General features: G+C 37.2%; 1 protein-coding gene across 1 annotated transcript; it reads left to right on the top strand.

The window, feature by feature from the left end:
* Positions 1-8093: 8093 nt before the first annotated feature.
* LOC140150457 (uncharacterized) lies at positions 8094-14788 on the top strand. Its single transcript, XM_072172475.1, has 5 exons — positions 8094-8346; positions 8913-9086; positions 10114-10420; positions 10766-10918; positions 11463-14788. Exons 1-5 carry the CDS (start codon positions 8281-8283, stop codon positions 14711-14713), a joined length of 3951 nt encoding a protein of 1316 aa, XP_072028576.1. The 5' UTR covers positions 8094-8280; the 3' UTR covers positions 14714-14788.
* The last annotated feature ends 1880 nt before the right edge of the window (positions 14789-16668 follow it).

Here is a 16668-nt window from a genome sequence, read left to right as displayed (position 1 = left end):
ACACATCCTTGCAGCTCTCCATAAACAATGAATTAAAAGGTAATTTACGATCTACTGGTCTAGTAAAATCGGGAGTGGAATGGCTGTCAAATTCTGCACACTTCACTCAATCATCTCATGGTATAAAGCATGACAGTTCAATGTAGTCTAAATGTTTTTCTATTCGGCACTGAAAAAAATAATTCTTGTGGGTTTGTTTTTATGGTGGGCTTTTGTAATGCTGCTATAATTATCAGTAGGCTAATAGCATAGATTGTAGGTCTACAGGGTCTAGTAATTTTGATTTGAATGCTGTTTTGCTTTGTTGAGGTTTCCATCGTATGGGCCAAACCAGACCTATTTTGCATTAATGATTTTCCTGATTAATAATTTAATGCACAATTCAAAGTGAAATCGATTCCTTCAAAAATCTGTGGCAAAACGCAACAAAATTGAACCCTGGTTTGGCCTGCGGGTTTAGTTTCCGAGATTTTTTAGATTTTGGCGGCCGATCAGTTCCCAAGACCCCCCTTTTGGCCAGTCAATCAGTTCCCAAGACCCCCCTTTTTGACCGGCCAATCAGTTCCCTAGACCCTCCTTTTTGGCTGGCCGATCAGTTCCTTAGACCTCAAGTTCGAAACTGGCGGTGGCACACCCTACCAAAAAAATTCAGTGCCCCCCCCCGGGCAAATAGCCTACGTACGAGGGTGGTTCAGTATGTAATAAGAGTTTACCTTTTACCCCATATATTGAATATTTGGATGGAATTTCTTTTTGATCACATAAAGACTGTACCTTTGTCTTTCAAACCATTACGTGTAAGTGTAAATGATACCGTATACTTGATTACGTAATGGCATTGGCATACAATCAATAGACTCGGGACATTGCCAAATCACGCAAAAAGGCGGACCTTTTAAATTACATCAAAGGCACGTATTTAAAATGTCCGAGAACAGCAAAAATACAAGGTGCATATGGCTAGTTTTTGGCAGGAATAAACACTAGGTCCCCTGCAGTTTGTTTATGGTAAAATATGAGACTTGCCATTAAACTTGGGTGGAAATGGGACGTCTGGGAACTTCAACAACTTTAGGGCTTGAATGACATTAATTATCTCCAAAATGAAACAGATTAAAATATAATGACCTGACTTGTACCCGAGTCCAGCTTGTCAGAGTCCGAGCCGAGCCGAGTCCATTTGTATCCGAGTCCGAGCCAAGTCCGAATCCTTTTGTGTCCGAGTCCGGACTCGAGTCCAAGTCCAGGGGTGCCGAGTCCGAGCCAAGTCCGAGTCCAACAAAAATAAGACCCGTGTCCGGACTCGAGTCCGGACTCGGTCAGAGTCCATGCCCGGAGGTAGGGGGTGTGATGTGACAGGTATCTGCCTACTGGCATTGCTTTAAGGAGCCTATTTATATAAAAATGGGTCGTTGGGTATAATTTTATGGCATGTTGATGATACAATTGTAGAAAGTGAAGGTCAATGGTCAAAGTTCACTCACTACACTACACCACACACCGCTCTCCCTATACACACCCACCCTACCAAACCCCACCCCACACAGTTGACATTTCAAAGACTCAACCCAACTCAACCAACCAACCGTACACTTTACTGCAAAGACCCATACCCCATGAACATGTAACTCCTGAAGGTAAAAACTACATGTATCAGACCACCTGTATCAGACAGCAGTCATGTGGGGGTATTTGTGTGTGTGTGACACACTACATGTAAACCCGGAATGTAAACTCACAGTTAACTTGCGCCACTAGAGAAGTGTCACTAGTGTAACGGGATTTCCCCTCTATAAATAGCGTGTTTTTCCATTATTTTGCAAGCCAAATTATCACGTGTTTTGCGGCCACATCAAGGTATTTTTTGTACCACACTTAAGTTGTTATTGTAAAGTTCTCCATTGTATTCAGCGCGTATAAGCACCGTCAGTCAGGAAGCTGATTGGTTCGGAAAGTCAACTGATCAGGATTTTCAGGTGCGCGGTTTGAGAAACTTGTCCGACGGAGAGACCGACCGACTGAGTGCAGACCGTGTGACGTGATGGACAGGGGAGTGGAGGACGACAAAGATGAAGACCTTTTCGACAAATGGACAGATAATTTGCCTTTGTGTGCTTTTCTGAAAGAAAGACGAGAGTTTAGAAGAGATGGAAATTACTGGCAATATTTTCGTGTGGAATTGGAAAAGACCAAGTAAATTGACAGCAGCGAATGGACGATACAAATTACCCAGTTGACGAGTTTTAATTATGACGACATTTCACTTCAAAGTATGCTGAGAAATGGAGAAAGATTCACATATTTGAGTGGATATTATCGCCTAGATTGGAGTTATATCTTCAATGGAGTTTTGGCAGCTCATGACGTACGCAATGGACATGATGTTTTCAAGTGATTTAGCGAAGACGCCATTTTTCTTCCATCGCATGTATTTCTGCAATGGACATTTCGCAATTAAAAAGCTGGCCAGCAAAATGTCGGATTTTATTCAGTGCACTGCGCGACAACGGCAGACAAGCAAGATCGACAGGCGACGACATGGGACATTGTGTGTATATTTTTAATGTGAGTTTATGATTTTGATATGCATATCTAAATGTAAACAAACAATTTGTGCTTCTTGAGGGGGGATGAGTGAAACAAATGTTTGCCAAATTGGGATGTGTTTTGTGCAATGTTTTGGGTTGTATTTGTTTTGAACATTGTTTTGAGAGTCAAAATATCTGAAATTGGGTCAGAGTTCAAGTTTAGGTCATTGTTTGACAGGGATTGGGACAAAACCTTGTGGAAAGTAAATTGCATTAAAATATTATGTTTTGTAAAACAAGCAGCACAGATGATTGGAAATTGTCATGACATTTTGTGTACAGGAAGTCAAACTTTATGTAAATAAATATTTGAAGCTATTTCATCATGTTGATTGACATTTGTGGCAAAAGTATGGTGCGCCAAAAGCGTCATAATTGCGATTGTGAGCATGGTTCAGATATTGTGCACTTTGCGTAAAAGTAGGCCAGTGGCGTAACTTTGGGTCAGGGTGCCCGGGGGCGAAAGTAGTTCGGGTGCCCCTGACCAACATGGTGCAGAGCTAATCAATTTTAGTATCGAAATAACTTACCTACCGAATAACTTACATGAAGTGTTTCAGATTAAATTTATATCATGTTTCAATGCAGTTCATGTTAATAAAACAAAATGTTTTCATATTCTCTAATGTCTTTACTTTGGAGACTCGTCACTCGCTGCAGTGACGCAGCACACAGCACCCAGGGGCAAGAATACAAAATGCCCCCTCTTCCTAAAACAATTGCGTGCGGGCGCGCGAAAATGTGCATAAATACCACTAATTTGGTATTTAATAAAGTTGAATTTAGGTCTTTAAAATGACAATTTATATGTTGCAATGCGCGCGAAGCGCGCGAAACATTTTGTGTTGAAGGGGCACCCAAATGAAGAGTAATTCAATGCATGGTGGGTAAAGGTTTCCACTTCTTTCCTATAACAAAGTACTATCGTGTCAAAGGCTATCCAGGCTTGGGTGCCCCTTAGCCCGGGTGCCCGGGGGCACGCCCCCCCAGAGCCCATAGGAGTTACGCCACTGAAGTAGGCCAGGGTAAAATAATGTGTGACTTTAAATAACATGTAGTTGCATAATTTACCAAATTTGTGCATGCTGATTGCGTAATCATATTTCAGGTTTGGCTAAATGCTTTGTGTAGAGGTATATAGTGCACCAGAAGATTTGTAGGCCTATAAAAATGTTTTGATAAAAATGTGTATTCATGCTTTGTAAATAACTTGTGTACAAGTAAGAAACCATGTGTACTTTGGCAAAACACTGGTAAATACAATTGTGTATTTATAACTTGGTTATGGCAAGCCATTGCTGACAAAATTAGCATTGAAATTGATGATTGGTGTGTGACAAAAATAGATCATTAAAACTGTGATAAATGATGCAGCCATTGTTGAAATATTGTACAAGTGTGTGTTATATTAAAAAGATTGTCTTTCAAGTGAAATCTGCGCAGTGGTGCAGAATGTGTTGATGTGGCTCCCAGCATCAACTCCCGAAGGTTGTGCGCAACATAGATTTCCATGAGGACATTCGCTAAACATGTGTTCAGTGTGTAGGCGTAATATGGTTTCAAAAATAATGCTTGCAGTGTGCATTCATGTCATTTTTGTGAAATAATTGTAAAATGTAATATTAATGTTGGCAATTGCGCTTTTGTGGTTTATGCATTTAGGAGTTGCAGATTAGGCGAGTTGTGAGAGAGCTTTAGTGAGAGTTTAGAGACGCGAAGGTTTGAGGCCCTCCAATTGCGAGTTAACATGTACGTGAAAGAGTCGTAATGTTATTGCATGGATTGTGTGGTATTAAAGGATTTTACATGTACGTGAAAGAGTCGTAATGTAAATGTATTGCATGGGATTGTGGATTAAAACAGTTATCGCGGGTACGGATTTAATAAGTGAAAAATGGTTTGATTCATGTGTTCGGCAAACTTTCGGGTCATGTGACCATTAAAATGATTCAACCTACGTGTTTTAATTAACTTTCAGGTGTGACATTAAACATGGTTCGACCCATGTATTTTTGCCAACTTTCGGGTGAGACCATTAAAATAGTTTAGGCCCAGGTGTTGCGGGTAAAATTATTTAAGGAAAGAAAGGTGATGAAGTTTCGAAACAAGGGTTTCGGGCGAGAATATTGGGAAACGAGAAGTACAGTTGTAGTGAAGCCATATTGAGTATAAGAGCAAGGTAAAAATCAATTGTGAGGTTTGGCATTTTAAATAGTTTGTGCATGAAGTTAATAGTGCAGTGACCTTTGTTTATGTATTTACTTGTGTCAGATGCTTTGATGAATCCTAAAAAAAAGGTACCATGTATTACTTGTCATTGTGTGGGATGCTTTGATGAAACTCAAATAAAAAGTATTCTTTGTAATGTTAATTGTGAAACTGTATGTAAAATGATGTAATGTGTCATAAAAGAGCTCATAAAATAAAGTATGGCAGGCCATTTGCATCATAACAAAGTATGGTAGGCCATTTGCGTCATAACAGCAGATAAAAACACACTGTTGCTAATTGTTTAATTAAACAGCTGTGCATTGAAAAATCAAATCATTTCTTTCAGTCAGGTATGGTAAGCCATTAGTGACATAACTGATGTTGTTCATGTAGTAGATTAAGATGCATTTTGTAGAGTAAGAACTTCAATAAAACTTGTTAACAAATTAATAATATTCATTGTTGTTGTCTTTATAAGCCTGACCAGGATTCCTTTGACGGATACCTCGGTGTGTTCTGCCACACCAACTTACCCTGATGGTGGCAGTATTTCTGTTCGCATAAATCTGCGCTTTTAGAAACCAGTTTTCGCTACTTTATATTTTTCCCCTAAAAGGAGGGGTGGCGCTGCTCCAATTAATTTGGCAAATCCGCTCGGCCATAAAAAAAATGGGTCAGCCAGCGACCAACCCCCCGTTCCTTTCACACTAGGCTGCATGCAGCATACAATTAAATGAATTGTAATGTATTCAAATACATAGAAAAATAACATCATCATCATAGTTATCATCATCGTCGTCATCATTATCATCATCGTCATAATAATAATAATACTAACAGAAATTCACCTTTATAATTCTAAACATCTTTTCAAAATTGTCCCACACAAATGTGCATTGAGTAGTGAGCACACACAAACTACAGACACCCTGTAGCCGTATGGATGAGTACCAATTTACTGAGTGGGAGCTGAGATGTATGGTCCAGTGTGCATATTTGTCTCTTTCAAGAGTTTAATGAATTGGAAGAACTCTCAGATATTTTTATATAGTCCAAATACTTTAATAAAATTATGAACTGTATTAAAATTATTATAAACTGTTTCATTAATGATAACAATAATATGATTATGCTAGTGACAGATAGATCTAAATAATTTGGTGGATATGTGGGATATATGACAGATTACAAATTTGACAGCCCCCAATTAATTTGGAAAATGGCCAAATAAGTAAAGTCAACAAATCTGATATCTATTTTGACATTATAAGATACTCATTTTACATGGATTTAATTGGACTGGACTCGGTCGACCGGACTCGGCTTCGAGTCCGAGACCTTTTGTGTCCGAGTCCGAGCCGAGCCGAGTCTTTTTGTGTCCGAGTCCGAGCCAAGTCCGAGTCCAACAAAAAGTGGACTCGAGTCAGGACTGATACATCACTGATAATGACTGGTCACGCGTGAGAGCTGGTACTCAGTACGATGATAACTGGTGCAAATCAAACAACAATCTGCACATGCGTAGGTGGGATGACCGCTACAACATGCTAGAAATGCACGAAAATTGCAAAATTCCATGTAAATAGGGCATAAAATATTACAAAATATTCATATGAATTTTTATGGATGATCTCAACCTCAAATGAACAGAAAAAATAAATTTCTCCTTCAAACGATGGCCTCTCTCTCTCTCTGTACCACTACTTTTTGTATAAATGTAACAATAGTAGAATTAACAGTTATATTTTAATCACGGATTAAAATATTTTCTAGGGAAACTCTCGTTTTAATGTTTGGGGATTAGTCAACAGAACTGGCAAAAAACCTTAAATTTCCACGTTTGCTATTGTTGGCAATATCAAAATGTTTATAGAAAGAAAAGCCTTGTTTTTGTTTAAAAAAATAAAACATATTTGACCACGCATTTTAAATAAACTAAAACCTTTACGAAATTACAGCCCAACAAACAAGGTTCAATGAACTGGAAGTTTGTGTTCTATTACTGTTCCAAAAGGCAGCATTCTTCGTACTTTAATTCTTGAGAAAATAAGCCCAATCGCCATTGTGACTTCCGGTTTTTGAGAGCACTTTTAGGACACTTTGACCTCTGACATTTCGGGAAAATTACTCTAATTATTATTTATTTTTTTATTATTCTAATAATGTTACAATTAAAAATATTTAAATAATTAATTTATATAATAAATATATTTTTCGGATTTGTTTTTATTCAAGTAAAACTTTTTTGATTATATTTTGTATGTACAAAAACAATTTTTGTGAAAGGTCAAAGGACAAAGTGTCCTAAAAATGCAAAAACTGTCCCACAATGCATTGCAAACTTCTAATGCCGATTTGGCTTATATACAACAATACCTCTTATTTCCCTTAACAAAAACGACTAATTTTCAGACAGTGCCTCTGGACCATTGATTTTATGCTAATACTGTTACGTAATTATGTGTATGATATAATTTTTACATGTGTTGTTTAAAAGACAAAGGTACAGTGTTTATGTGATCATTGAGAAATGCCACGAAAACAATCCATACGGTATATGGCGTCACAAGTCAACTCTTATCATATACCGTACTGATCGACCCTCGTGAGTTATTTTGGACGATTCAAGGCTGATATGACTGGTTGTACAACACGGTATTATTATTATTATTATTTATTATTATTATTATTATTTATTATTATTATTATTATTATTATTATTATTATTATTATTATTATTATTATTATTATTATTATTATTATTATTATTATTATTATTATTATTATTATTATTATTATTAGTAGTAGTAGTAGTAGTAGTAGTAGGCCTAGTAGTAGTAGTAGTAGTAGTAGTAGTAGTAGTAGTAGTAGTAGTAGTAGTAGTAGTAGTAGTAGTAGTAGTAGTAGTAGTAGTAGTAGTAGTAGTAGTATCATCGTTATTATTATTGTTATGTTCTTGTTATTGCAGCTACTTTCTAGAACTGACGCAATCATGGCAATGGCGGCCAATATTCCAGTGACTGTTGATCCTCAAGCATATTGCCGGTGTTTTAAAGCTCTGCACTTAGTTGTCAACGCGGTTTTACCGTGTGTAGATTCTTGTCTCAAAAACTGGCATGCTACTAAAAGGCAGTCAATACCCCTTTGTACTGGCAATTGTCCTTCTGGAAAAAAACCAAAGATAACGAAAGCTGGCGTGTCATCATGTCAGAGCTGTGTTGATTGGGCGAATGAAATAGAAGCAGTATTTTTCCAAACTCCATTTCCACTTGCAAGTGGTTTGTCAGCGTCAGCGAGTACCCGTGGTCTAGTAGCTACAACAAGCCCACAACAAAAACCGATTCCTTGGGCAAATGTAAATCCATCTGTACTAGGTAAAAGTCATGTAGAGGTTGCAAAGGCTTTTATCTTAAGACTTCAAAAGGGGCAGTCAGTTCAGAACTACACCACACTTTCGGATTTTGATTCTGCTGGAATTTTCATGATTATGGCGAGATTTTCTGAGTTCCACAAAGGAGACAAAACTTGTTATCACCTGGTTGAAAAGGTAGGACTAAGTTTATTGCTGTTAATGATACCAATAGACCTTTGACCCCGCCTTTGACTAAATGAAGGGGACAATATGGGAATGGTGGCCCAATGGTTAGGGCGCGAGCTTCATGATCGGAAGGTTGCGGGTTCGAGCCCCACCACGGCCAGTGTGTTGCGTCCCTGAGCAAGATAGCTTAATTCCCAATTGCCTCACTCCACCCAGGTGTAAAATGGGGAGCTGCTGGGGTAATCACAATCTAAGTCGCTGAGAGTACCTGCGCATCAGTTGCGGACTTGGTGAAGCGGAAATGATTCTGATATATCCTAATGGCAGCGGAATAATTGTTGAAGTGTGCTGATAATTAGGCCATGCCTAGCTGAAGCGCACGTTAAATCAAACAACATTTATTTATTTTTTTTTTTTATTTTTAATATTATACAGCAGACGTTTCGAACTTTAATTCTAAAGCAAATTTAATACTTTGTTTGTTAAACCGTATGTAATTGAAGACATACCATACTGTTTATCTTATTTTATTTGAATTTAGACAAGGGTTACTGATCAAACTAATATTTATTTAGCTTGCAGCTATCAGAAATGACCTCTGTCACATGGCAGTGAAAAGCAGCCTGAACATTGATCCTGCTACACTTGATGACTATTTCAAGAAAATCAACGATTTCGTGAGTTGGCTTCAGAAAGCATACTCTAACTTTTTCTCATCAAGTCCGGATTTGCCACAAGAGTTACGAAAGGTAAGAAATAAATTGTGTCGGGTGCATCAATTATTGTTGTAAAATGCTAGTTCTTTGGTGCTACGTTTGGAATTTGAGAGATGCTACTTACCCATGCGGCTTATGCCATGCAATTAATTTGAGTTTAGGAGGGTGCTGTCGCGTGTCGTAATGCCAAATCTTAATCTCTGCACTACACAATCTTAATCTCTGCACTACACTACTGATGTAACAGTATGCTTATATTTATAAATACGTATTTACAGTGGCGTAGCCATGATTTTTGAACCGAGGGGGGCACAACTTGACCCAAACTTTTTTTGCATGGTTTGAAAAAGTGAAGATCAAAAATATGCGGTACCAACGTAAAAAAACAAAAAAAGTTATGTCAAATTCAATTTCATTCACAATTTTTCATCATTTTTTTTATAATTCTCCCCTTTTTTCTGTCACCCTGGGTAAAAAATAGTCTATTGTTAACCCAATTTTTTTTTCACCAACGCCTTCCGCGAGATACATGTACAGGTATGGCTTTCTGCACACGGGACCGACGGTTTAACGTCCCCTCCGAAGGACGGAGTACTTTCATGATTCATTTACCCAATTCTAAATGACCCATGGGGAGAGCGGATGTCTGAATTTAATCTACAGGGGTTGCCAATTAAATTCAGACTTTTTTCCAAGTCAATATCCCAGCAAATCGCCACTGCCGGGAATTGAACCAGGACCTCATGCACTAAAGGCAAGTACCCTAACCATTCCGCCACGCTCCCCCTGTGTGTAATCATTTTGCTATTCAATTATTAGTAATACTTACATTTGATGATATTTATCTACAGAGTTCCTATCCTTTTCTGTATAGTGGCCAGTTGCATGACGAGTTGGTCACACTTGCTTGTCTTGGTATGTCGTGCCCATGGGTCACGTGCGTATTTATAAATACGTATTTATAAATATGGTTGAAGGTAGCTGTGTTATATGTTTGCCAGACTTTGGACCCTATTGGTAGCGGCAATTACACACAATTGCTGTTTTTTAATTGTTACAGATACAACTTGAACCTGTCACAGAAAACATGTGGAAAGAAATTTTGAAGGACATTTCAGAAGAATTTGAAACGATTGCAGAAGATGTCATGGTAATTGCAGAAAAAGTTACGCACGTTGATGAAAAATTAGACGAAATCACTCAAGACGCTCAACATACAGAGGAAAGATTGGATGCTGTTGAAAAAAATATCATTCAGCTTGATAGAGAACAGCTTGGTGAGAAGGTAGAAGAAATATCTACTGCAACAAAGGTTTTTCAGGAAGATCTAGCTACATTGAAACTTGAAGCTGCAAGAAGTACTGATGGTAATTCATTTTTTATAGAATTTCTTGTTTATAATATTGATTATAACTTTGTGAGTTGTTTTCCAAGCGCTCCACAAAATGGCAGGATTATTGGTTTTGATTAGTTACAGCACACATATTTATATTTAAACACGTGTATTACTATAGGTAGAAAAGCTTATATGGTACACAATGTTTAACCAATTTTAACCAAAAACGGTTAAATGTGTTTGAAATGTTGATATTTGACACACCGTTGGGCGCAGTTCAATTTGTAGCGAAGAGCGCTGGACTTGATACATTAAGTATAACTGGTTCGACTCCGGAATTAATTTCTCCTTTCTTTCTTCTATTGTTCTTCTATAGTTGTGAAAGTAGAGGAAAAGGTGAAAGAATTATCAAGGACACAAGAAGGTGCTTGTGGAAAACTGGAAGCTGTCGAAGAAGTCGTTGAAAAGTTATTTGAGGTTTCTAGAGAGTTTGAGGAATTGAAAGTGGACAGAACAGAAAAAGAAGATGGTAAATATTGTTGTTCTTTTTATTATGAATTGCTGGTGATAAATACGTGTACGGTTCTGCATAATATGAGAGATGAATGAGTGTTGAGAATTATCATGATTAACGTGTACGGTATTGTACTAGCTCTATTGAACAATTTCCCCCCAAAGGTGACAATTTTTTGTATCACCCAAGAATAATAAATATCTGAAATAAGTGCCAACTGGCAAAACCATACCATTAAGAATAAGCTATTAGAATTCGGTAATATTGTGACTTAATGGTCCTCTTCTAATACATTGGTGGTGTCAAAAAGACTTTTGGTTTGTGAATACAAATTCGAATATAATTTGTCCGCTTTTAATTCCAGTTCACAAATATTGTTTTCTTTATTGGTGTGTTTCATTTACTTACGACAAAGCCTGAACATGCAGGAAGTTTCAAAACAATGCAATTGTGATCCACTTCATAATCGTACCTGAATTTTCAAAACGAAACTTATAGTTGATATTTAATATCAATAATCTAATGACGCAAATATATCAATACTGTTTTATTTTGCCAGATGAACTCCCATTTAACGAGGATGACTGCAGAGATCAACTAATGAACTATTATAGAGATTCGCGTGGGAAAATACCATTACTTCCAGGTATGCCAGAAAAGTTCAGACAAATTAAGGACCTCTTTGTTAATCTTCAAATGTTATACGAAGACAAGTCATCAAGGGAGATTAAGAAGAGAAGATTGGAATCATATATTGACCTACTTTCACTTAAAGATAATGATAAACACGAGTTAAACCGTGTTCTAATACGAGGAGACCCAGGAGGAGGGAAAACAATTACCTTATCCAAGATTGCATATGATTGGGCAAGTCCAGATCAGAACAATGAAAGTCTATCAAAGTACCGTTTGTTATTTTTTCTCGAGTTACGCAAAGTTCAGCCACAAATGACATTAGCTGATGCAATTCAAGCTCAGCTGCTGCCACGTGTATCAAAAAAGAAACTGCTGGCCTATATTGAATCGAATGCAAGTTCGATTGTTTTTCTCCTTGACGGATTTGACGAAGCGCTTTGGCTTGGAGAAAGATCACTCGCAGAACAAAATCAATTCAAGATTTTGCTGAGTAACAGGTGGCTCTATAAAAGCTGTGTGTTGGTCACGACCCGACGGCATAGAGTCTCTAATTACCTTGACCATTTTGGTTCTTGCGCTCAAGTGGAACTTATGCAATTTTCTTTTTGGGATGTTCAAAAATTTATAGCGAGGTTTTTTGAGTTTGATGAGAAATATTTGTACGGAGCCGAACTAAATGAATTTACCAGAATTGATGATAAAGTTGAGGCATATTTTACAAGATATATGCTTTCGGAATCAGTTTTATCGCAATTATCACCAGTAGACTATTTTTATCGTGGACTCTGTCTTGGTGGTCATGAGCTAACTGTCCAGAGATTAAACGTATTGGTTTTCCCGTTTTTACGAGAGTTACTAAATAAACCGGTTATGAAAGGAATGTCGAAACGACCAATCTTACTAACTATGATGTGCATGTTGTGGGATGAATCCCGATATTTGCCAGATAAAACAACTGATGTTTTTGAGGAAGCGATGCGATATCTTGACCTTAATTCTATCATGCGCCTATTTGAAGGAGACATAAAAAATCGAAGTCATGAAATGAACGAAATCGTAGTCGCAGTTGGCGAAGTTGCACTTACAGGTTTGCTAGCAGATACTTCAGAGCCAAGATTATTGTTTGAAAAAGATGACTTTCCAAAAGAAATTTTAAATGAAGCATTGCACATTGGAATCTTAGTGATGGAAAGAATTTACTATAATCGTCGAGTTCAGTACAGAGTGACGTTTGTACACAGAGATTTTCAGGAATTTTGTGCGGCAAAATACATGATCGGATTATTGAAAAGTAATACGGACAAGTTTAGAAGCTTTCTGGACTTAATAACAGGTTCAAATATCAAAGACATGTGCTGTCTTATGCAGTATTGCTGTGGTTTAAGCGCTAAAGCGGCAGAAATGATTATACCTCATTGTGTTGACACGATCCTTAGATGTTATCCGAAATCAGATTTACATCCATGCTTGGACTTTACTGTAAGCAGTACTGATCCTTGGATTTTGTGTCTTTTATTATTGGCGGAGTCGCGATCAGAAACCTTATGCAAACATACGAAGCCACTTTTTCAAAGAAGACCATTTTGGATCAAGTTAGGCGAGAATAAGGACTATTTACCTGCACTTGATTTCTTTATTAACTGTCAGAAGACGTTGGGAGATGATGGTATACTTTGCGATATTGAAACAGCAAAAATCACCGTCAAAATACTTGCGACAAATGTCCACTCTGTTCTTATTAATTTATTGCAAAATGTGCCGAAGTTATATTCCCTTGACCTAGAGCTACCTGTTGGTACCTTAAAAATGAGGATTGGAGGAAGTATATCACGGCTTAAACATTTGAAACATTTAATTCTTAGAGGACCAGGAGGATACACCGAAATATTTCGTTGTTTATATACGCCAAATATCACACATCTAACACTAGCATGCACAAATGGTCGTGCCGATAAACTGCGAGGATATTTACATAAAATGACTAAAATATCGCATTTCTCACTAGTTGGAGATGGGGAATTTGACTGGCCTAACATGCGTAGGTTTGACGATCATTGGTCTAAGATAAAAGTATTGCCCTTTTTCGCTGACAATGTATTGAGCTGCTTAAAATCAAAGGAACTGAGGAATCTGTCAATTGTCAACTATAATATTTCTCCTTACTATTTGCGACCGCATCTTTCAATTTTGAATACATTACATCTGGAATTACTTGCAGTCAAAGATGCCAAAGAGGTAATTTCAGTACTTTATGATGAGGCTAGAAAAGCATCAAAGATTTCCACGAAACACAAGCAAAAATCACCACTGCCATTGAAACATTTACGACTGAATTCTATGACATCTGAGGTGTCAGTAGGAAGCGTTAGGTTGTTGATAAATGCGTTCAAATATCTGCCACACCTTACAGTTCTGAATCTTCGTGAGTCACAAATAACTGAAGATGGTTTTATGCTGTTAGGAAAAGGTCTGTATCATCTTTCAAAATTGAAAGAGTTAAATCTGTCGAACAATAGGATTGGCAGAGCTACTAAGGATATCTGCGAAAACCTTCTCCAACTTCCTTGGTTAGAAAAACTGCTTCTTCGAAGAGTAAGTCTTGAGAAAGAAGGGATTGCGATATTGAGCATCTCATTGAATAATTTAAAGAAACTTCAGGTGCTAAATCTGCATGGGAATCATATAGGAAATGCAATGGTCAAACTTTGCCCTTCTATTCAAAGTTGTGAGCATCTACGAGAGCTCAATCTGAATGATAGTGAGCTTTCGGATAATGGAATATCGAAATTGCCGTTCAAACACATGAAAAATCTCACAACTTTGCTAATAAGTGGAAAACATATGATGCGAACTTATGATGACAATAATGATGATAATGGTGCAGATATACCCAAATGGGCTGAAGGCGTATCACAATGTTATGGTCCGCGCGGTATCAAGACGCTATTTGAAAATCTTCATCATTTACAGAAATTAGCGAACTTGGAAATCAAATACAACGGAGGATGGAACAGAAATGACGACTTTCTTCAAATGTGCTGTAATAATTGCTTGGTTGACTTTGAAAAATTTCAACACATGCATTTGAGAAAACTTAGTTTGAAACGAAAAGAAATCGACGCTATTATTGCGTTTGTTGATAATTACACAAAGAACTGTGATCAACCACCGTAGGTGCGAGAGATGTAAAAATGACTGTCTTTCAAACATTTTCCACACTGACATGACTGAAGCGCTAGCGTACATATGCCCCGGACATACGCACAAGATATCAAGATGGAAAATGCTTCAGATGAAATAGCTTCAGCAATGGTTCGCTAGTAAATAGTAAACACTATTGATTGCAGTTGTTTCTGTCGATCATTACACTACAATATTTACTCCAAGGGCTCTTTGATTTCTTCAAATAATTTTTCATAATGACAGAGTGACAGATGACCCCTTACAATTACGCAGAAATGATCCGGGGAAATGATCCGGTAACCAGTTTGCAATCATTTTAAATTATATACAGCATACTAAAACATAATAATTGTATCAAAGGAAGGCACATTATAAATTGTTACTGTATTTCAATTTCTACTTTTAATGATTTATTGTTGTTATATGTAATGTTTACTGGAATTATTTTTAAATGTTATAGTTGATGTATGTGTATTATAAGGGTTCCATATAGTATACAGACTGTAAAAACAAAACAAATAGGGCACCAGTTATGTTCACCCTGTCTTCAACAAAGACAAATATGTCACAATCAAAACCAGCAGCTATTACCTGTACCACAATAGCTCTGCTTTAAGATCTGCAACTTTTGAATCCACTTCATTCTTTGGCATTCATTTCTTTGTCCATTGTCTTCATTTCTTTTCCGATTTCAACGAATGAGGTTTTAAATCCGAACTATAAATTATATTGACTGGCTGCTGGTTCTTATTATCACATGTCTGTCATTGTGTAGAATATACAGGCATGACAGGGGTGAAAATAACTGGTACCTTAATTCTTTTGTGGTCTGTAACGCCTAATACTATATTTTGCTATGGCACCTATGTTTGCTCCGAACTAAATACACTAATTGGGCTATCCTGGCTAAAGAAGACTGAATAAATAAACCACTTCTTATTATATACGAGTGGATATTCATACGTAGTGGTAGATAATATAATAGAAGAGTTTAACTTCAACACTACACTATTTTTCGCTCACCTGGATCGTTTTCACTAGTTCGACTAGCGTCTTCATCAGATGGTGATGCTGTGATGATATCTTGTGACAAAGGACTAGAAATAGACCCTATCTGGGATAACCTGCTGATGCCCAGGGGGCGGCACTATATCGTAACATCCTATGACGTCATTCTGTCAATCAAATGGCGTCATCAGGGAGGGATATCCCGATTGTAGACAAGATATCATCACAGCATCACCATCTGTTGAAGACGCTAGTCGAACTATTGAAAACGTTCCAGGTGAGCGAAAGATAGTGTAGTGTTGAGGTTAAAATTGGTACCAATCAATTTTGATGTTTACTGAAACGGCTGCCTCTTCCAAATACAACATTGGATACTCTTAAAATATCCAGAATGTATAGTTTATGACTTGTTACACAATTTATTATACAAATTATTTGGATCTTATATTGAATCTGATGTGTCAGGCTCATCCATTTAATATCAATGAAAACTGATGGGTACCAATCATTTTGATACAGCTTGTATTACTTATTGTTGAGGATACGTACAATATTGAACTTGTCAACTTTATGTTTAAAGAAAGAACAGGTCTTTTACTGAATATATTTTGATTACCATTTCAAGACAATCTGATAGCCACTCCCTAAACACAACTTCATGGCAACACAATAACTTGCGAAGAAGCTTTCTGCCAGAAAGCGATTACCTATTTTGGTTTTAAAATTCGAATGATATTGATGATTATTATTAAAGGACAACCACTTTTCCAATCATAATATGTGACGTGTCATGTCAAAAGGAGACACTTTTGGGCAGGTTATCAATTTTGAGGTTTTTACATATCTAAGAGATATTGTGCTCCACAACGCCGTTGAAATCGGACATTCCTAAGTTCGTAAGTTACATGGTATTACAGAATTTGAAATTGAGATATCGG

This window comes from Amphiura filiformis, chromosome 4, assembly GCF_039555335.1.
Source record: "Amphiura filiformis chromosome 4, Afil_fr2py, whole genome shotgun sequence".
NCBI lineage: Eukaryota > Metazoa > Echinodermata > Ophiuroidea > Amphilepidida > Amphiuridae > Amphiura > Amphiura filiformis.
Note: the sequence above shows the minus strand (reverse complement) of the source record. Positions and strands in the feature narration are given on the sequence as shown.